The sequence below is a fragment of the Anabrus simplex genome, chromosome 2 (assembly GCF_040414725.1).
Source record: "Anabrus simplex isolate iqAnaSimp1 chromosome 2, ASM4041472v1, whole genome shotgun sequence".
NCBI lineage: Eukaryota > Metazoa > Arthropoda > Insecta > Orthoptera > Tettigoniidae > Anabrus > Anabrus simplex.
The window spans coordinates 1033930368-1033952958 of NC_090266.1; the positions used below are offsets into that span (position 1 = coordinate 1033930368).

The following is a 22591-nucleotide window of genomic DNA, read 5'->3' on the forward strand; positions in this document are numbered from 1 at the left end:
TATGCCATTTCATTTCACTCCGGAGATAAAAATTGATATTTTGGTCAGTTTGGTGAATTTTTTTAAATGACTGAAATTGAAAGGATAGAGTTTCTTTTTCCTTGTCACAAAGTTATTCCGCTGAATTCAGACAATTTATCACTGTAATAATGCTTTGTTTGCCAATTGTAATTTTACATTTAAGTCCCATTTTTCTCCCATAATATTCTGCCAAATGTAACAAAATTTGTATGGTATATGTATCAAAGCTATATCAAGAAACCGGCATATGAAATTTTTGATTGCAGAATTTTTTCGAGTAGTAGGGATTTTTAAGTCCAAAATTTTAGAATGTAAATGTTACACAAACTTTAGTATGATATATCTCCTTCTATAAATTATGTACAGAAAAATCGAATTGATTATTTTAACCATGTTGGTTAATCCTGTCCGTATTGACTTATATTAAATTTCTATAGAACACTTTCCCGCCTTGTCAATACTTTACATATTTTATTATACCTGAAGTATTATCTACCTAGTTACGAATTTACATTAATGTGTTAATGAAATTTCATGAACAAAGTGGAATGAAAACTTTCTGAAACAAAAATTTATTTTGGAAAATCTATTAATTGTATATGAAAGAAATGTTCGTGATATCTCTACTTTTATATTGGTGACATTCCCACAAAGTTTCGTGAAAATCCATACATTAGGTAAAAATATATTTTTATCTCCGGAGTGTCTCCTTAAGTGTTCTGTACTGGGGGTCAGTTGCTGAGGATGGCTGTTCCCAAATGGTTGAGAGCACTCCAACAAGGTAATTAATTTACCATTAAATTTTGTCATCACTATAGAACAGATGTCAGTGTTGAAGCCTTTAATTTATAAATAGAATTTTATTTGTACCCATGCATTATATAAGTATGGTTTTCTATGATTACCAGATGGGGAGTCAGTAATGTAGGTAACAAGTTTGTCTGTTCATTATGTTATATACGTGATGTATTTACCTTTAACACATTCTGGCCTAAGTGCGAGTGTATTCTGAAATGTAACTTAGGACAGACTATGAGAAGATATTGGATTTTTTGAGTCCATATTGTACTTTACTTTGGATCTCAGGGTCATGATAGAAGATTTACTTAATCACTGGCTTCTTGCTATTTATCATTCAGGAGGTTTGACTTTGACCATCAGTTAGTATACTAAGCAGTATTAATTGTCATTGTAAAAGGAGAGGTGAACAATGATAAATGAGTGAAGTTTGTGTGAATTTAGATTTCCAAATGGGCTGTTTTTAGTGTGTGCAAAGTAAAGAAATGTTTTCAGTTTAATAGAGGATTAATCATTTTTATTGTTTTGAAATCTGAAAGGCATATATTTCACGTACCTGGGGAAAAGAAGTATTCTTAGCAGAAAGTAACTTTCTCAAAACAAATGCACTGGCGTAAACTAACAGCAAGTATATGTAAAATGGTTAGTGATGCTATACGGGAATATGAGATAGAGTTCATTTACATTGAATATGGAATCTCTTCTGCAACCGTCATTTAACTTTTTAAAATCTGGAATTGTAAAGTGCCACAAAAGTGTTTGAAATTGAATTTTATAGTTTTCCCTGAAAGTGTGAAGTAAATACAATGAAATAGCTCATAAAATCATGCTCTAACCATCATTCCTTGGTAAGACATAGTTACATAGAAATATACTTTTAATGCTTGCGAATCAAACATTTTATTTCTCAAATCTACGGAACTTCTGAATAACATCTAAGTGTGGTTCCATATGTACTGCTAGGGTCATCACTTTTTTAAATCAGATGTAAAAGAGCATAATGGGGATCTTCAGCTTAATCCCCTGTAGTCTCCACTGTTGCAGGAATAATTTCAGACCCCAAGCTTCAGAACCATTTCAAGGCACTCCAGCTTACTGAAGATGTTGATGGACACTGGACAGTGAAAAGAGAAACTGTCAAGGAGGCAGTGGCAGCCATATGTCCAGGAACGGAGAAGCGTGAACACCAAAAGAGGATTACTGGTGAGATCATTGACCTTATCCTGCAGCGTAGCATGGCGAAGGTAACTAATCCAACAGCAGAGTAAGAACTGTATAAGCAAATAAGGGAAAAATGCTAGAAAATGATGGGGAGGTTTTCTGGAGTACTGTAGCATCAGATGGAATTAGTACTGTAGCATCAGATAGAATTAGTTTCTGAGTGTAAGTACCAGAACTATTTTCTATACCTTTAATACTGCTGCTAAATATGCAAAAGACTTTACCGCAGTTCTCTTGAACTACATTTTGAAACCCTGTTCAGCTGTTCTCCTCCTACCATGCTAGATGTGGACCTAGAACATCTCGGGCTATCACCAGGTTTGACCCTTGTATGTTAAAATGGATCATCTAATGAAGAGGATTGACTTGACCATCAAACATATGAGAAGATGGAAAGGTTACTGGACTAGATAAAATTATCACAGAAGATTTCAAATTTGGTGGTAACATTGTATAATAGCTTCATCGACTCCTGTGTATTGTATGAGCAGAGGAAAATTCCTATTGATTGCAGCATTTATAAAAGGCAGCACAAAAAAAAGTGTAAATTACAGTATAAGTGCCCATTCATTCGCAGCAATAATTTCAGACCCCAAGCTGATGGATGATGGTTTCTTCATGAAAGATTTCTACACTCAAATTTTTTTTATCATGAGCCCCATGTAATTCTTGCCTAAGCCATAAGCTTGTGATCCCAATCATTGAAGATATTCATAGGTGCACAAGAGCAGTATGACACGGTTCAACCAAGAGCTACAGGTGTGAAATCTTTGTATCAAGGTAATGTCATTGAGAAAGGATTGGTAAAAGATTGATTATTGCATTGCTTATGAACTCAGAAATGCGATTGATTATTGCATTGCTTATGAACTCAGAAATGCTATCAACAGCATGTAGAGAGAATCTAGGTTGAAAGCTATATCAGATGATCATTGCTAATTACAATGGCCCAATACCTGAAGTCAAAGATGGTGTAATAGACCATATTGACATTCTTGCTGGCATCGGACTTCGATGTGTGTTCTCTGCACTAGAACTAAATGGTATAATTAATTTACTATCGATCACCATCTTTCTAGTTCTAACACCTAGCAGACTTGACTGTTCTGCTGTGAAAGTGCATGATCAGAAATTGTGAATGAAGGCATAGTCTGGAGTATGGTTATCGCAGTTAAGAACATCGGTTGATTTATATGCATGCAGCTACATGGATGATGGTTTCTTCATGAAATATTTCTGCACTCACATTTTTTTAATCATGAGCCCCATGTACTTCTGAGAGTGTACATTGTCCGAATTTATGTTAATTACAAGGTCATTCCTGTGTGGAAATGTTATAAGGATTGGGGTAGACACTCCTGAAATTGAAATAGCTACTATTCAATCATTCTCTTGGAGTAGTGTGGAGATAACTTGGATAAAGCCACTCCCAGGGTAGTTGCTGTCAATGTTAAGGTCCGAACCACGGACCTATGAATGCTGCATCTTTCTAGTTCTAACCCCTAGCAGACTTGACTGTTCTGCTGTGGAAATGGGTGATCAGAAATTGTGAATGAGGGCATAGTCTGGAGTATGGTTGTCACAGTTAAGGACATCGGTTGATTTATATGCATGCAGCTACATGGATGATGGTTTCTTCATGAAATATTTCTGCACTCACACACGCCAAGACTTTGGTTCATTGGTGGTAAATATGAAGAAACCTTGATTGTATAAATATGAAGAAAACTTGTGGATGGAGTGCTGACTGATGAATCAGCTACCCAAAATAGCTCAGTATGTTCAAGGTGTTGACCATTATTTGTAGACCTGTTAAGGATCGAATTTTAAGTTCTGTCTTGATTAGTCTTCATTATACATATGATACTTGTTTGTTTTGACATTTTAAGATAGTACCTTCTATAGTGCTTTTCTGAGGCACTAATGCAGCTTCTTCCCATTTCTGGCTTTAAATACACGTGTAAAGAGACATCACTGTAATTTATTGCCAAAAAACCTGTGAGTTAGTGGGATATCTAGCAAAGAAATAAAAAGATTTTTAAAAATGAAATCACTGTAATACGAATTAGAAGACTGGATTTTTCTCATGTATAACTGCATAATGCTGATGACCATGTTGTCCAAAGCTTGTAAAATTAAATCCTTTTGTGTTGATTTATACATCAGAAACAAGACTATTGCAGTGGAGGGTCTGCATGCACTGGAAGTTCTGTTGAGATATCTTTGACCCATTTTGGGCATCACATTGCACATCTGTGACTGAATATTTTGTATAGTGGTGAAGTTGATGATCGTTACTTTAAAGGACAAAACAACAAAATTACTTGGTCTTAAATATACCTTGAAGATATGGTTTGAACAAGTATAAGAAATAAAACTACATTACTTACAGCTGCATATAGGGCAGGAAGTGGTGTCCCCACTCCTACCCTAATTTTGTTAGTAACTGAACAGAGTTTCTAATTGGCACACATGTTCAGATCTGTTAGGAATCATAACAAGTTGGGCTGAGTGGCTCAAACGTTTAGGGTGCTGGCCTTCTGACTTCAACTTAGCAGGTTTGATCCTGGCTCAGTCTGGTGGTATTATAAGGTGCTCAAATGCATCAGCCTTATGTCGGTAGATTCACTGGCATGTAAAACAGTTCCAGCGTGACAAAATTCCGCTACCCTGGCATCTTTAAAAACCGTCAAAAGTAGTTAGTGGGACGTAAAAAGCAATAACATCATTATTATGAATCATAATAAGCCATAAGTTAAACAGATGAAAAATCTCAATTTTTTAATTAAGTTTCCTGAAAGGTTTACCGAACAGAGTGGCTGTAGAGCAAAGCTCTGCATATGGGAAATGAATACGTTTGAACCCCACTGTCGGCTGTCCTGAGAATGGTTTCCTGTGGTTTTCCATTTTCACTTCCAGGCAAATGCTCGAACAGTTCCTATTCATAGGCCACAGCTCATTCCTTCCACCTCCTTACCCAGTTTCATTCACCCTCATTCATTTAATCTTCATTAGCTCCAAACTAAAGTTGGCATCAGGCCATTAAAACATGCCTTAAATTTCATCTTACATCATTCCCGACCCCGTATTAGGAAACAGGACTAACAGGTAGACATACATATTTTCCTTACAGGTTTCCTAAATTCAATGATTATGAATCTGGTACCTGTATCCTCTCAGGTGTAGCCTCCCTCATGCATGAAGAATGTATTTACAATGGTTCATCTCTTACTAGTATAGAAATCCCTTTCCCGGGCAAAAATTCCAGTGGTAAAAATTTCTAGCGGTTGGATTTGATTCTTTAACCTTGATCATAAGAGAATAGCATGTACTATATAATCTCAGAGTGGCAGCATGATAGTAGAAATTGTATCAAGGTATAACTGAGCCAATGCAGTGAATTTGTAGTTGTGATTAATGGTATTTTATAAGATTTCAGGAGTATTTTGTAAAAAGGAGGTAGATCGCTAATAAAATTATCCTACATTGCTGTCTTTCCAGCTTAACTTTGATATTGGATGGATTTAGGATATGTTATGCAGATGTTGGAAGTGTCGGATATGGTTGAAGGACATCCTTAATCCTTTCACTCCGGCATAGGGAGTATGGTGGCGTGACCCTCTGGATGCGAGCAGCGGGTGGTTCACCGAGCCCGCTTTATGGGATACTTGTCTCGCTCCGCTGTCCAGTCCGCAGTCGGCTCATGACGTGACTTGAGTGGAGGACAGGCAGAGTTTAAAAGTATTTTATTTGTAATGCATGTTCGGTGAAATGCTTTTCATTCTCCTTGCACAGAAGAGTTATGATACTCGAGTTAAAAAACAGCTGAAAGAAACTTATCATGCTAGCATTGCCCACTAAACTTTTCAATCCAGAATTAGCTGCATCGAATTTGCGTTTGTTCGGATTCAGGTTCTACTTTTTCCGATTAGTTTTCTGCTCAGTGGTTCAGACACCTTATATTCATCCTCACTATCTTCATCTTCAGTCGAATCATCGAAGTACACCAACCTTTTAGGCGACAAAGCGGTAACTGAAGTAGAAAACATGAAGTAGAAGGTGTGATTGAAGTCGTTCCATCACCATAATGAGATGTCTGATCACTATCACAGTCATCTTCTTCAAAGTCATTATCCAGTATGAGGGCAGGAGCCTCCTCCACAGTATATCTTTCCTATGTCATCACACCTTTCACAATTTCAAAGCAGTTGAAAGGTGAGTCAAAAAGCAAAAGCACGTCATCACAGGGGATCAACTAGGCGCGAAGTGAGTAGCATACGAGACACATTGCTTTCGTCTCTGAAACTGGTTACTCCTGTCATCTGGTGATCACAGCCGTAACTATGGACTCCCAAGACAGCCTCGAGAGACCTCCAAGGCCGAACTTCCACAGCAGTCTGTCGTAGTGATTTGGAAAACAGCCGAAAAACACAAGACTTCTACAGCAGTCGACCGGCTATGAGGCACGGCTCCAGCATGACTGCTACAGCAGTCCACCTGTTGCACGACACAGCTCCCTTCCGACTGCTATAGCAGTCAACCAGAGTGAACGGGTTAATGATGAACTTGTTACCTTCTCTGTACCCTTCTGTTCTATAACCAGTCCTTGCATTGAAATCATCCATTAACACTGAACAGTACCTCATCTTCATCTGCTCCTTGATATGATGGATGCACTCAGGCAGTCCTAGTTTTAAATCTTCTACCCTTTAAATTTATCCACATCACTGGATCAGCTATGTGCCTATTGAAACCTGTGTTGCATGCTAGGGTTTTCCTGATGAATAATCTATCCCACTCTGCACTACTTCTCTTGATTCCTGTTTAAAACTATATCTCATACTTGCTTTTTTTTTCTCTCACCTAACTCAAATTTTTCAATTTCCAAACATATCCAGTCGCATTGTTTTCTAACACAACCCGGTACCTATATTTTATTTCCACTAATAGTCGTGTTGACACATTGATGCTGTATCATTGAATTCCAGATCAAAACATTGCAAGTGTGCTTTGGTGAGTGTCTACGAAGCAGTCCTTGCAAGATCTTAACTCTTAACTGTTTAGACTCCACCAGGGGATTACATAGTCCTAGTTGTCTGAAGCATAAGGGGGACTTCAGTCAGAGGTTCTTGCTCATAATCTGTAAGGTAGTGGTGGTGGTGGTGGTGGTGGCAGCAGTTATTTTTAAGGGCCGAACATTGAGGTCAATGGTTCAGTATAACTTTGGAATTCTGACTTTTACCACTCTGTATTGGACCATAGAACCATTGCCTTTTGTTCACAAACTGACTACAGGAACCTGCATCATTTAACCATTCATTCACTCGCTCAGCTTCAGTTTAATGCAAAAGTAGAATCTGAATGATGATGACCTTTTATGGGGGCTGATGTACTGAGGAAATTTTATGGTTCATTATGTAGACACAGTGAAGATATAGTTAGGATATTGTCTATATACCTCATCCAGGTTACTGCTATGGTGCAATTGGAAGGTAAAATCCTGTTTGTAAAACTTAATTAAAAAATAATTTTGATTAAAAGTAGATTTCTCACATGCGCATACACATTCTCTCTCTCATGTAACAAGCTCACATACAAAAACTCTTCCAGAAGATTGATTTGAAGAGTTATGATTGACAGTTTTTCTACGAAGTAGCATGTCTCAGGTATGGGGGAGCATATACCCTAACATGCTAAAAGACAAGCCATTTTTCCCAAGGGCCAGTCGTAAAGAATGCCTTCTTTAATATATTTTAAATTTCTTGGAAATTTATATATCTGTCTGATAAGCATTTGTAGATCATGGGATTATATGGTAGTATGATTTGTAGTCTAAGTGGTGTTTGTCATTCTGTTAGGCTTTAGTTGCACTTGAATTGTCAAATGATGAATTCTCTAGCCATAACTATATTTAAACACATTCATAGCTTTCATGTAGTATGTTTATTCAGCAGCCTTGTTCACCTAATCAAAACTCTCAACACTTGTACACATTCTGAGCTCTTCTGTAGTAATTCTTCCTACCTTGTGCTAAAGCGGATATTGCAATGTGTCTAATTACTTCCACTGTCTTCTGTAAAGTAAATTTGATTACTTAAGTTGGTAGGTTCCCTTTGGCAATGGTGTGCGTTCTGTCAGCTGGTCACTGTGTTGAATGGGAGGGATAATTTGCAAGAGGGGACCCTGCAGTCTACAAACTTACTAAGTGAATGCCCAGTATTTGAATGTTGCAGAATGACAGTATGTGTGTGCTGAGATCTGTCATGATTCAACTGTTGTAACTTGCTTAGTTCGGGCTTTCAGGTGAAGTGCACATGTCCTGTTCTTTCACACAGATTAATTTCTGGAATTGCAGGGTGGAATGGACCTATGTTACTTCTACATGAAAGGACTTTAGTCTTCGAGGTACAAGGAACAGTGAAAAAATGGTGCTCTTGTTGATTAGAGAGAGCAATTTTAATCAAAAACTGTATTTTATGACATTCCTCTGTGCATATTGAATGATGTTCTGCGATTACAGCAGTAACAGCTTGCTGTCTCGGTGGATTAGTAGGCGAGTGCCTAACTCACAATCCCAAGTTCACAGGTTCTATCATGACTGAGGTAGTTGATTTTTGAATGGTGGTCAAAATCCTGGCTCTCCATGTTTCGTTGCTACATAGTAGCACAGACAGAATGTCAGAATTGGTCAGCAGGCCACGTAGATGGCACCACTTCAGGTTTGCAACTCTGTTACTGAAGCCAGACGATGATAATTATCATTATAGTAGTAATAGGTGATATTGGATGTTAATCTATGGAAAATATAATATTAATTGTATTATCTGGAGCATTTGGAGATAAACTATAGACAGATCTTATATCCAGCATCTTTAGGGGGAAAAAAAACTGCTGTCCTTGTTAAGCAAAGAATGTAAAGCACAGCATTCTTCAAGAAGTTAGAGATGTTAAGTGCCCTGATACTCAAAGCACCAATATTTTGTAGTTTGAGAATATGAGCATTGATGGGTTTTAACACAATTATTTCATAAACCATGAAGAATAAGTTTTACTCTTGCAGTCCAATAATGCCTCATTCATCCCCTGCATTATCTGATTTGCATATATCATATCTTGATTAATAGACTGTTCTAGGAGATGATTTATTTGTCCTGTCTGTATTGTATTTCAATTCTTCATTGCAATTCTTACAGCCAATAAGTAAAACATGAGTTTATTTATTCAAAAGACTAAAGTTCTCCTACAGTGAATAACCGAAATGATACTGAATTCTAAATTTACTCATGGAAGGGAAAAATGAAAATCTCAACCCGTTTCCAGTCATTTGACCGGGTCAGGAATAGAATGAATGAAGCCCCCATCTAACGGCGAGGATAGGGATTGTGCCGGTTGCCAAAGGCTGTCGCACTCCTCTGGGGCAATGATTAATGGCCGACAGATGAAATGAAATGATATGATATTGGAGAGTGTTGTTGGAATGAAAGGTGACAGGGAAAACTGGAGTACCTGGAGAAAAACCTGTCCCACCTTCACTTTGTCCAGCACAAATCTCACATGGAGTGACCGGGATTTGAACCACGGAACCCAGCGGTGAGAAGCTGGTGCACTGCCACCTGAGCCACAGAGGCTTCACTCATGGAAGCGACCAAGTATGAAAAGAAAAACGAAAATACTTGAGATACTTTGATTCATCTTGAGTGCTGCCTGGACAGAGATGGCTTGGCTTTGCTTTACTTTTAGGTGCCTAAAACTACTTAATATTTCAGGCAAATAATAACTGCTGTTATCCTATTTGCCTCATTTATGACTTTTGGAGACCCTTTTCTCTTGTTCTTAAAAGGATGTTCAGTAGGTAATGTATGAGTGCGGACTTATTACACATGATTGCATTATGTCTCTGCACTTACCTTGGATAACAATCACTAAGTTTCGGATGTTAAGGAAAAGTGATATTTCTTTCCTGAGCTCATTTTACCTGAAATCTGAAAAATAACTGTGAATGATGGGTCTCTGACCCCATTTAAAGCAAATTTATGTTGCATATAAATACATATTTTGTCCATTTTTACTATTTTGGTCATATTTTATTCATTTTAGTGACGTGATATTTGGTTATATTTTGAGCTTTTAATTTAAATTGAGGCATCGTTTTTAACGAGGTACATGTTATCTGTATCCAGTTTCAAACAAAGGATTTCAAAATAGTGTGCTAGATGTATTTTTCTTTCGTTTTTCCAAAACAGATAGATAGCAGGTTTAGAAGATGTGATTCTGAGAACGTGATGCTTTACAAACTATGCCAACAGATACCAAAAAGCATACTAATACTTTATTTTAAGGTCATATTTGACTAGTTTTCAGGGCATATTTGCTTGCGTATTTTATATTTCCTTAGGTGACAAACTTCCAAAACCTAATAATTACTCAGAGAAACTTATTTTGAACATTTCTATGAGAACAGAATTACGATATCTCCATAATTAGAGATGAGGAATCTGATTCTTTTACAAGAACCGATTCACTAAAATGATTCGTACATTTAATTTGTTCATTCCAATACCACGTGACGGAGAGCCGAAAGCGAAACCATGGACTCAGATGAACCGTTCCGTTATGTTCTGTATAACTGCTACTGCTTTACATCTTTACAGGTTACAAGAAGTGAAATGACAAGGTATAATAATAATAATTGATAGCATTTTAACAAGAGTAATATTCATTTTAGAGTTTACAGTTGAAAAATGCCACACAACTGTCTGACTAATCGTTTCCAATTTTAAGTAGCTACCATTCAAAACTATACGAGAATCGAATTTGAAATTTATAGTAGATATGAACATTTTTGTGGCCATGTTTCACACGTTAGTTCACGAGAACAAGAACAAGAACGTGAACGGGAACCTTAAAGTAAACTTAACCTAACATTTCGCAACGAGCTGGAAGTTGAGTGTATATTAAAAGTTCTGAGAAGTGACTTGAAACTACGTGATAATTTCTTATTAAAAAAGAAAATTTTCCTGTAAGGTTAGGTTAGGTGTATTTGACTTGTGGACCAGACTTTTAGTTCAGGTTAAATACAAAATAACAGAGTCTTTTTCACAAGTTGTCATTGATTAAGAAAATGGTGGATACCCAATTTGGCGGTATGAATCAGAACGAACGAGAAACCAAGGAACGAGTTGCGGTGTTGCAGCTGCCATCTCTCGATTCAGATTTCGATTCACAAACGAGTCGATTCATTTCGTTCACTGAATCATGATTCAGTCGTTCAGTGCAATGATTCGTTCATTTTGAATCACTCGTTCAGAATCTCCCCATCTCTACTTCATATATTGTCCATTCGACTCTCCTTGGTCACTCTAGTATGCTGCTCATTTTAAAGAATGTTATGCTGCATGGGGCTGCCTAGCCAAGTCAGTAATGGTTTGCTCCGTTCACCTGGAAGAATGTGGGTTTTTGTTCCCTTTTAGGAAGTTGAAGAAGAATAGAAACAAGACTTCTACTTCTTGAGAGGCACATGGCCTTGGGGTTCACTCAGTATATACCAGAAATGAGTACCTGGTTAATTCCTGGAGGCAAAGGTAGTGGAGCATGGAGCTAACCACTCTATTCCTCTTGCTACTGAGGTTATGGTTTGTGGAATTCTTCATCTTGAAGTCCTCTGAGAGCTTTTGTGACCTGTTTGGAGATGACTTTGACTTTTCATCAAATCATTTATTGAACATATGTTCAGTTGTAATATTTTATGAACAAATTTAATAGTCACTAATGTTTGACCTGTAGAAATGGCTGAATAACTTAAAGTAGGCATTTAATTACCAATAGATGGCATGTTACAAAATGTTGTGGGAATTTCACATGAAACTTCCTGCGTGCATTCATCCTGTTCAGTTTTTCCTCCATAGTGACACTTGAACCATTGAATAGAATAATACGAAAATTACTGTGTTTAAAAAAAATACATTTTTCTGTTGTTACAGTTTCCTTTCATACATTCTATAATTTATTTCTCTCATGGCCTTGAACAATTGTGTAGCTCTACGTTATACATGAGTAACTTGTTGCTGGTGGATCTTCTGATGATGTGACTGTAGCGTCTGTTGTGGTGTAATTGTGGCTCGAATTGGCAGTAAGCAGCTATGACCTGTATACATTATTTAGCACCAATACACATTCACGTGTATCTGAAGTGGGAAACCCCATTTAGAATAGCAGAGAGTTGTATACGAACTATCTTCCTCCTCAGCTCTCAAATACAGGATGCACCAAATTTTAAACATTGTGTCAGAACTGAAATTCTTCATGGCTGACCTGAAGTTTTATTTTGATTCCCTTAGCCACAAATGTCTGTATCGTGGGACAAATTTATGGAATTATCCTGCATATTCCTGTAAGAGACGCGACCTTCTTTTCTTGTTTATCCCCCTTTATACTGAAGTACCTACTCTGATGAATGATTCTGTTAAAAATTTTGCATGGCTTTAGGTAGTTGCATAAAATGGAGTGGAATTCAGTAAAATTTCAATGGGTTGCAGAAACATCAGTACAGAGTGTTTAGTTTCTTGCTTTCCCGTAGCCATCTATCGAAAAGTAATGCTTGTACATCCAGTCAAGAAGGTTTTAATGAAGAATTGTGTTCAAGTTCACAAATATATAGGCATAATTGGAGGAGAATTCATACTGTACGTACCCTCTCCTGGAATATGTTGCAGTTGATTGAAAGTTTGGAAAGCATATGACCATTGATGGGTTTTAACACCAAATAATATTTTATATTCCCTTGTGCAGACTTATTTTTTATTCACTGAAATGTACAATTGTTAACATTTAAGAAATTAGAAGTGATGCTTTCATTATTACGAATAGCAATGAACAAGATGGTAATTGAGATGATCAAGTGTGAAAATCTGTGTAGAAACTACAGTATTTTATCTCCATGCTGTTGTTGCTTCATTTAGAAACTAGGGGCATCTTGATCCTGAGTTTTGTGTATTTGTACATATTATAAGATATCTGATAACCTGTTGTACTGTGGAAAAGCTGGGGAAGAAGCACACTGAGGATGGCTGCTGGCAGTCTCGAGTCATTTCATCTGACCTACGTCAGGGTTACCCTAAGGATTGTTAATTCTCTGTCAAATATCTTAAAACTTTTGAGAATGCACTTATTCAGTTACACAGAGAATTATAAAATATGGGAACATATATATAATGTACTTTTGAGACATCTGTATTTCCTGATGAGAATTCATTCTCACCCTTGTACAATACCACAGATGAGTATGTATTTAGTAGTTATTCATATTCAGCACTGACTGAACGCCAGCACTATCCATGTGAATGTAGTTATTCTGCTCTTCAATATCAAGAACAGGCCACGGCCGCTTCCTTTCAACTCCTAGGCCTTTCCTATCCCATCGTCGCCATAAGACCTATCTGTGTCGGTGCGACGTAAAGCCCCTAGCAAAAAAAAAAAAAAAAAAATCAAGGACATAATAATAATAATAATAATAATAGATATTGATTGATTTAATAAATCAGTAATAAATTAATAATGGTGTCTATCAAGTGAACATATATTTAGAGTTGCCCTTTGGAATTTACCAATGTTCAGAAACTTGGCTTTTAAGTAATCTACTCTTTTGTTGTCATTGACTTACGTGTGTTTTTAAAAAGTTGTGAAAAAGATCATCTTGCAAGCAAGCTCGTCTTACGTGAGTTTAAATACATTTCATAATCGAAAGCCATCAAATGTATATACTGTAGTATATTATGTATATTATTTCCAGTCCACCTTCCGTATTGACAATATCACTTGCATTGACCAGAATTTTTATTACATTGATAAAGATATAGTGAGAAATCTTTTGTGTTAGACTTATCCCTCATTAAAACTTGAAGGAACTTGGTTTTTCTTAATTTGTTAATATAATTTCTTTTGTTGAAACTGTCATAAATTGAAGAAGCTGTAATTTTAATATTTCAAAGAATAAAATAGTGTTCAACGTTCTATTCAGCCCTAAAGCCTCCTTAAATTATGTTACTATAAAAAAAAGGTTGACATTATTAATGATGATTATAATAATAATAATAATAATAATAATAATAATAATAATAATAATAATAATAATAATAATAATAATAATAATATATGAGAGATCATCTTAAGATTCTGAGCTCTGCTGATGGATGCTTTCCTTTCCTTGTGTAGTTTTCCATTTACAATATATATTGTGAAGTTTATAATCTTGGATATCATTGAGTTATGTCATTGTGAGTTTTGGATAAGGTACTTTTCCTCCCCGTTCTTTTTTAAATAGTGAAAGAGTTTCTGTGGAGAATGGAGACATTTTTATGTGGTAACAATTCTTAAATGAAGTAAAAACGTTCTTAAAGGAGTGAATTAATAGTTCTTCTTGGTCTTCGGAATCAAATTTAAGAAAGTAATATTGATCAAGTGTTTTGAAATTTCATATTTTGCTTTAAGAAAGAAGTTAATACTTAATTTGTGGAGAATTCATATCTGTACTGGTGTTAATTTTATATAAATCACTATAGAAAGCAAGAATTAATACTGGTAACCTTAACACAACTCTCATGAAATGGACATGTTCGCTCATGTTTTATTGGGAACTAGTAATGTAGGCAGAAATTGTTAATAAGAAATAGTTTTACATGCAAGGAAGTCGTTTCATTTTGGAAGGGACATTTTAATTGTTCATATGTGTGTGTTTGCAGCGGGTAGAGTCGAGTCATCATCGGAGTGTGACACTAATGAGGACAGTGAGCTGTCATCTCATGCGATTCCTTCTCAGTACCAGACACATGCAGGTTGGTTCAAACATTGCTTATCCGGTTAGCTTCCAGGCGCAATATACATTTCTGTTGAACCTGCCCTCTCTGAACATATACACATGTGGCTTTGATGTTGAAAAACCTCATTTTTCATCTGTTTATCCTTAAGTAATGCATTCCTTTCTGCCTCTTTATGCCTCAGATATAGACCTCAGACCTCAGATCTGAAGTAAACCCTATCTTATTGCTGTCCTCTCCTCCTGTGGTATAACCTTTGCACTAAAGGGAATCCAATAATTCGTTGTATTTTATCTAAAGGATTTTCCAAAAAGCAAGCTTTCCCGTTTTCAAACGATAAATATTTTGTACGTATATAGTCTTTAATCACCTCAATTACCAAATAGGCTTTTCTGCTTGAAATTTCAATGCTATGCTGTCTCATTATTTAATTGACCTATAGACTTTACTGGGGATCTAGTCAACCTAATCAACCTAAGTTGATTTAAAGCACCCACGTCCATTTTCTCTTACAGTAGCATCCAGTGGCTCGATTCATATTATTACTTGCAGAATACAAATATATAATGAATTAAAATCAGTGCTGTATTGAATAGAATGCAGTGTGTATATCAGAATTATGAACAATATGATTACTGGTACTGCACTATCAGAATATTAAAATCTTTTACTGTACCATCAAGCACTCTAATCAAAACACAATCATCACGACTGTGCTTTCTCATTTAATTTCTGCAGCTCCTTATAAAAAGTTTACTATTTAAACTTTTGTGGGGGTGGGGGGTGTTTGGACAGGAAATCGTGCTGGAATTCTAGGAGAAATCCTTGTGTGTGTGTGTTTTTTTTGTAATTATTTTAAAAATATATATTGTATTAGAATATCATGAATATAAACAAACTTTCGGCAGGTTGACCTAATACATGTACTATGCTACTATGTGCATTGTTATATAACCAGTCTCGTCATAAACTGTAAGAAATATCATGTCAATTCGGCTAATGCAATTTAATTATTAGCTTTCTCCAACACTGTAATGTTTTTGTCTCACCTTGACAATATCATTGATACCATGGTCTTCATCATCGTAATCTACCCATGACTCGTTAAGTTCATCCGCATTAATACTTACGTGACTGTTTTAAGTAAAATGTTTTTGCTTGGAAAAATCACGGGTAATTCAGTTCAACCAAAAACCATACCCTGACACCATCTAAATCTCCGCCTCCGCAGCATAATGGTTAGCACTATTAGCTACCGTCCTCGGTGGCTTGAGTTTGATTCCCGGTACTGCCAGAAATTTGAGAATGGCAGAAGGGGTGGTATGTGGTTGAAATGGTACATGTAGCTCACCTCCATTGGGGGTGTGCCTGAAAAGAGCTATACCGCTCAGGATGAGGACACGAGTTTACTTACCATCTAAATGCAGCAAAACAGCAAAGCTGAACTTTGAGTGGCTCTTCTATGATTGCTTATACCAGTTCAACATTAATCTACAATTGAGGTTCTCCAGTCTGTCGACAGACTGAAGAACTTCACAGTTATAGATTTACTAAGTTGAAACTGAAAAGAAATTGCTTCCACTATAAAAAGAATAAAGGGGACACAACATTGACATAAGGCTACCTGGAATGATTGGTGGAATTATTCTTCAATTATTCTTTGCTAGGATCTGTATAAAGCAATGCACGAACACTTGTGGACAGCTTTGCAGCTGCAAATCCCATATAATAATCAATAATAATCAATAATAATAATAATAATAAATACAACCAATCAGGTGTCTACCGCATCAAATGTAACAACTGTGACACAAGCTACATTGGACGTACAGGCAGAAACTGCACCGTCTGTTATAATGAACATACCAATGCAGTAAAGCACAACCATTTCTCATCAATAAGCCAACATGTAGAAGAATCTAAGCACAACTTCACAGACATCAATAATGACATGTTGATATTAAACATAAACTCTAAGGGCCCCCTGCTCAACATAACCGAAGATTTCTATATTTCTTTGGATCAATACGCTAACCCCAATCATAACATTAACGACATTACAGAGAATACCAGTATCATCTTTGACAAAGTCGTTCCTGCAATAAAAAATGACTATCTCAAATTAGTAAACACACGTCATAACAAACCGACGAATCACAAACCTATCCCCGCCCCTACCTTCACAATAGCCACTCCTCCATCCCCTCCACCAACAGCCCTCCACACAGCTCACATGAGCCCCAGACGTACTCGTAGCAGAACACAACAAATCTCCAAACATATCGGTACACAACCTTCACAGCAACAACAGTAAGTACTTTTTCATTTCACACATACATCCAGGCATTCCTTCATACATACGCTATACTCATATTAGCTTTTCTTTACAGATAACAACCATATAACGTGCATAGACGAGAGAAGTGTCACCACCTACTGCTCTGAAATTAAACCCTATCTTGCTGTATATATAAATCTTACCTGACTACATCAACAGTTGAATTGCACAGTACTCAATTTTCAAATTTTAATGACAAGAGTTCTTATAACATACCAATACAAAGTATATCAGCCATAGAACATTCTCGATATTCACCTATACAACTTAATCAACACAAGAACTACAAGAGGATTGAAGAATGAATGCAACGCAACATGAACTCAAATTTTAATAGACGTTTTAAAAATATACCATGTTTTAATGTGTTTAATGTGCTATATTTTTTAGTGTCTTATGATGTGGCATATATATTTTAATGTGTTTATGTACTCATGTCCATGCTCAATCAATAGGTTTTAGTTTATTCTAACCATCACCACTTTTAATCAGAGATATTTTAACGCAACATACTGCAATATATTTTACTTCCATTTTTCATTAGACATCTGGATGCTCTTACGTAACATCTTTGTAATTTTGTCCTATGACTGTAAATTTGTGTGCTAGCTGATGATGGCCAAGATAGGCCGAAACCAGTACTAGTGCAATAATTCATTCACAATAAATGTATTGATCGATGGAACATCTTGTCTATTACATTGAATCCAATCAATACGGAATATGAAACTTATAAATAATAATTATACCCATGGGTATCGTTTGTAGCTTGTTGTGCTGTTAGGTATAATTTTAACTACTTTTAATCATATCGTGGAGTAGAGGGATCGTAGATTTTAGTGTCGATGTATGGTCTTTGTAGCCATGGAAACTTTGTATATACACGGGTGTTCTTACGCGCCGAGAATCATGGCAACGTGCCCTATATGATGACAAACTATTTCAACATTTATATGCAGATTCGTTATCTGATGTGCCACATGGGTGATGAGCGCTGAGAATTCTCGTCGTCATTTCCAGCTGACAGTAGGTGACGGGCTACGAGAATTCTCGCTTTTATGCACCTGGTATTTTCTTGATTATTGATGAAATTGTGGACGAGATTGTGAGTTCCAAACGGTTTAGTCATGGAATACAAATTATTGCTGCATCTTTCTTTCTTTAAACCTTCATGTATTTGACTAAATAATGTCAGATATTCTAGCTATTCCCTGGAGCACCCGTGCAGATGTCAACATGACACGGCATATTCAGTTGCCGACAGCTACCGATAATTGTGGTTAGTTATGTACAGACCGGTTATAATAGGTACCTAGTGACAGTGAATTAGATATTTCTAATGTTTAACCGCTAACACTAAATGGGGAGTAGCCGTAGAGAGAAATCCTTGCATACTTGAAAACAATGAGTATACTAATGGCACAAATGCGGCATTCACACTAAACTGTGCTTAGAAAGACTATTTAATGGAGCCACAAACAGTACTGCCTTGAAAGGTATCACAACATACAGACTACGAAGCAACCTAGTGAGTATATCTTCCAAGGTTGAGGTTGATATCTTTAATACATTTTGAGTTACAGTAGTTTGAGTGCAGCAGTGAAATTTCTTTCTTGGATGCTTGAACTACCGGTATTTTGTCTGCATGGTGTAGCAGCCTCCGTTTGGCACCCATCATCAATGTGTTAACATCAGAGCTAGCAGACAGAGATCCCCCTGTCATCAACATGTTGTAAACCACATCAGTTGACCCTGATTGGGATGATTTTGCCCAAATCCACTAATTAATGGTTTTCTCTAGATACCCATGAAAAACACAGTCTGCGCAACTTCGGAGATGGAATGGCCCATATAACAGACACCAGCAATCTGGCCATAATGAAACGTGTTAACATCTTGAGTCTCACCCATTTTGTGCTTAAATGGTATTCACACAACTAATACAAGATCTAACGACACCACAGTCACATACCACGCCATACTACTACATTCATTGGGCCAACCACAGTGGCATTTCATCAGAATGGTAGCTATTTCAATTGCTCATCTGTGTGTATCATGGCTCTGTGCATGTATTTGAAATTTTTGTCAGACAAACAGTTTTTAAAAATAGTCTTAAACTCTCTTAATGAACTTGCATCATTTCCATATGGGCTGGAAACAATTGACCATATGATAGAGGGACATTTGAATTAACCTTTAGATAAACTGATTACATAAATAACAGTAGCATCATTTCTGTGGTTTAAGTGGACACAGTCATTTCTTTTTAAATGGTTAGTGATGCATCCAGTTTTATATCTTGATGTATTTGATGTTTATGTAAAAAATATAGCTTTAAAGGAATATGGTGTTAATGCTCTCCTTACTTCCAATCCCCTCCATTGGTGAAGGCTGTGTAATTTTGCCTGATATGGGAAAGTGTTGAGGAACATTGATGTAATTTACTTATCTGTTATTATTTATGTTGAGTGTGGTTTGTGCCTGTTGCACCTCAAAGATTGATGATATAAATCAAAATTGTTGTGTTCATTGTGTTCCATGAAGCATGATAACTAGGGCCCAGATGTTAATGACGTAGAAATAAAACAATGCCCTTAAAATGTTTAAAATGACTTTAATAAATTATCTAAAAATTTGAAAAATGCACTATAAAATGGAGAAAATGATCTTATAATAATAAACTCACCAATATTTCAAAAATGACATCTTAAGCTCAAACTGAAAAGTCAATCAAAATAGATTTCTAGCACTTAACAAAAGGTTTATGTTCACTTTATTCTGAGTTGCACTGCACGACGGATGTCATTCTGATGTTGTCAAATGTAAATGATCTGCGGTTATCAGCCAACAAGTTTTTATATCTCTAAAAGCTGCGTGCAACATCAGCTGATGTGATCGGAGCGTACTTGAAGTGAGGAAGGTCGTTTGCTGCTAAATCCTCCTCTATCCCATCCATGCAGTAGTTTTCACCAAAAAGAATATCTGAGATTTTGCATAATGTTTTATACCCAGTGTTTTTGTCCAGAACTTTTTCAGTTTTGATGCAATACCCGCAGCAATTTCGCCACGATTTTTGCTAAGACTAGTTTTCACCTGGTTGATTAAGGAAATGGAATCAACAGTGTGATTGTTGCTGTCAATAAGGCGAAATTTGGCTTTTTGAATGCCAAGCTACCTTCAATGTTTGGTTCAGATAGCATGTCCTGGGCAATTTTTATTGCTGCAGCTTCTTTGCTGTCAAAACTCTACACTGTTTCCTTTACTAACTTGAACTTTTTGCAATAATACATACACACGTTTAATCACATGCCCCAGCATGTTATGATAGGTTGTGGAGGTAATGCAATGTCTGGAGCTTCAGCTCTGAAACGTGGGACTTGCAAGGGTGCTTTTAACACATTCATGCCCATCATCTGAGCGGCTGTTAGTGGCAGAGCAAACAACAACAAATTCTTTTCACAATAAGTTCTAAACTAAACAAGATATGGAAACAAAATATTCCACATACCGTAATGAAGTCCTCTAGTATCTCTGTAGGGTGTGGTAGGTATTATCACACTTCCTGGGTGAATGGGAACACCACACTTTCCACAAAAATAGCGTGTTTCACTAATAATTTTATTTTTGAAGCACACTTTGCACCTTCTTCAGGGGAACTTGACTATATTTGATGGTGGAAACTTCAAGAAAATATGCTCTTTTCTCTTCCCATCTAACCTAAACGATGGATCCTTGGCCAGTGCCCTTTTTAGCGGCAAAATCATGGGGCGTTGACTTGGAGCTGATGAAGTAGATGGAGCTGAGATTTCGGAGAGAGGTGACTGTACTTGTATGTCGGGTTCACTTTTCCCCCCTCGTTTGAGAATTGCTTGGTGTTCCTTTAGATCTTTTGGTACACCCCTATTTGACTGTATTGTTTCACATACAGCAGTGTTCTGTTCCCGTAATTGTTTTGTGAGTCCAAAGCTATTTGTAATAATTGTCCATATAGATTGTATACCCCTGGCCAAGATAATTTTCAAGCAGCTGAAAAACTGTGCTTTGTAAATTCGCATCGCTTGCATCATTTATATTGTCGCTACACGCCATGGTTACACTTCAGAACGCGATTATACACACGCTTGTGCAATCACAAACCAACTACGCAGCTAGTTGTGCCAGTGCTAGGCTACCTTCAGAAATAAAACAAAGAAAGTGCATTGGGAGGGAAAATCGCCGTGGCCATGTGGTTTCTGGTAAGTAGAAGCATTATAAAGGTATTACTTTAATCTCTCTCGCACGTATTTGTGACCAAAATAGATCCCAGTTGCGTAGGAACGGCTCCAGTTCAAGGTTGCGGTCCACAGCATGGTCACGCACTATAGGCAATAACTCTGATACGGGTGTGAATGTGTTAAGAAAACTTTCTTAAACATTCGCTATAAGTCTGTCTACAGTAAAGAGCCCTTACTTCTTCACAATCCCTGTGCAGTCCATGGGCAAGGCATGTAACATGGACCATTTTAGAATAGAGTGCCTTCAACGAATTAGCTGCTCGTACCATATACCGTGCAGCATCAGTTAAAAATAAAACATCATCATGTTTGATGCCCTCAGGCCCAGGAGAAACATAGCACTATTCAAACAGTTTTGATAGATTAGAATAATTGGTCTTTTCTAACACTTCGGTAGTCGATAAAAATATTTCACCTGGTGTATGCATTTCGAAAGTTCCGATCACAACGTTGGCTATATAATGCCCCGTACCATCTGAAGTTTCGTCGATTGACACCCATATTTTCTTCCCCCGAGTTTCAGAACTTATTTTGTTTAATGTGTCTTCCTAACACTGCGGCAAATAATTCTTACGTAAAGTTGATTCGTCTGGTATTTCTCGATTCGTATCTTTTTCCAAAAATCTACGTAATGTTGGGCTGTTGAGTTTATGTTGAGTTTATACAGCGGAATGTTTGCAGATACAAATACATCACACAATTCTTTACTGAACTGCGAGAGATTGAATGGGATGCAGCATTTTATCAGTAGGAGGGACCACATGATGATGATGATGATGATGATGCTTGTTTAAAGGGGCCTAACGTCTAGGTCATCGGCCCATAATGGAACAAAATGAGATGAAATGTAAGGACAATTAAAAATCCATAATCCTCCATTGACCAGAATTCAAAACATGAGGACGAACTGCGAGGACTTGCCAGAAGTCGAAGCAACTGAAGGCAGTAAGCGAAGAATGAATGGATGGATATGAAGTTAAAACAATCAGTAGATCCGACATGAAGAGCACGAATGTGTTCATCGCGATCGATATGTTACGTTACAGTAAATCTTCTTTCTGCGACTACTTTAGTTCCACACAGTTTGCATCGGTAGAAAATGCATTGCCACCAAATTCAGATAC

General features: G+C 36.8%; 1 protein-coding gene across 5 annotated transcripts in view; it reads left to right on the plus strand.

Moving 5' to 3' along the window:
• The window catches only part of CrebB (Cyclic-AMP response element binding protein B), a 285479-nt gene that overhangs the window by 138968 nt on the left and 123920 nt on the right, over positions 1 to 22591 (plus strand). For 3 of the 5 annotated variants that reach the window (XM_067141951.2, XM_067141952.2, XM_067141953.2), the window contains exon 5: positions 14778 to 14870. In XM_067141951.2, the coding sequence (XP_066998052.1) occupies positions 14778 to 14870 (93 nt within the window). Of the gene's footprint in view, positions 1 to 1848; positions 2023 to 14777; positions 14871 to 22591 lie in introns of all 5 variants that reach the window. The other 2 variants (XM_067141949.2, XM_067141950.2) reach the window with 2 other exon arrangements.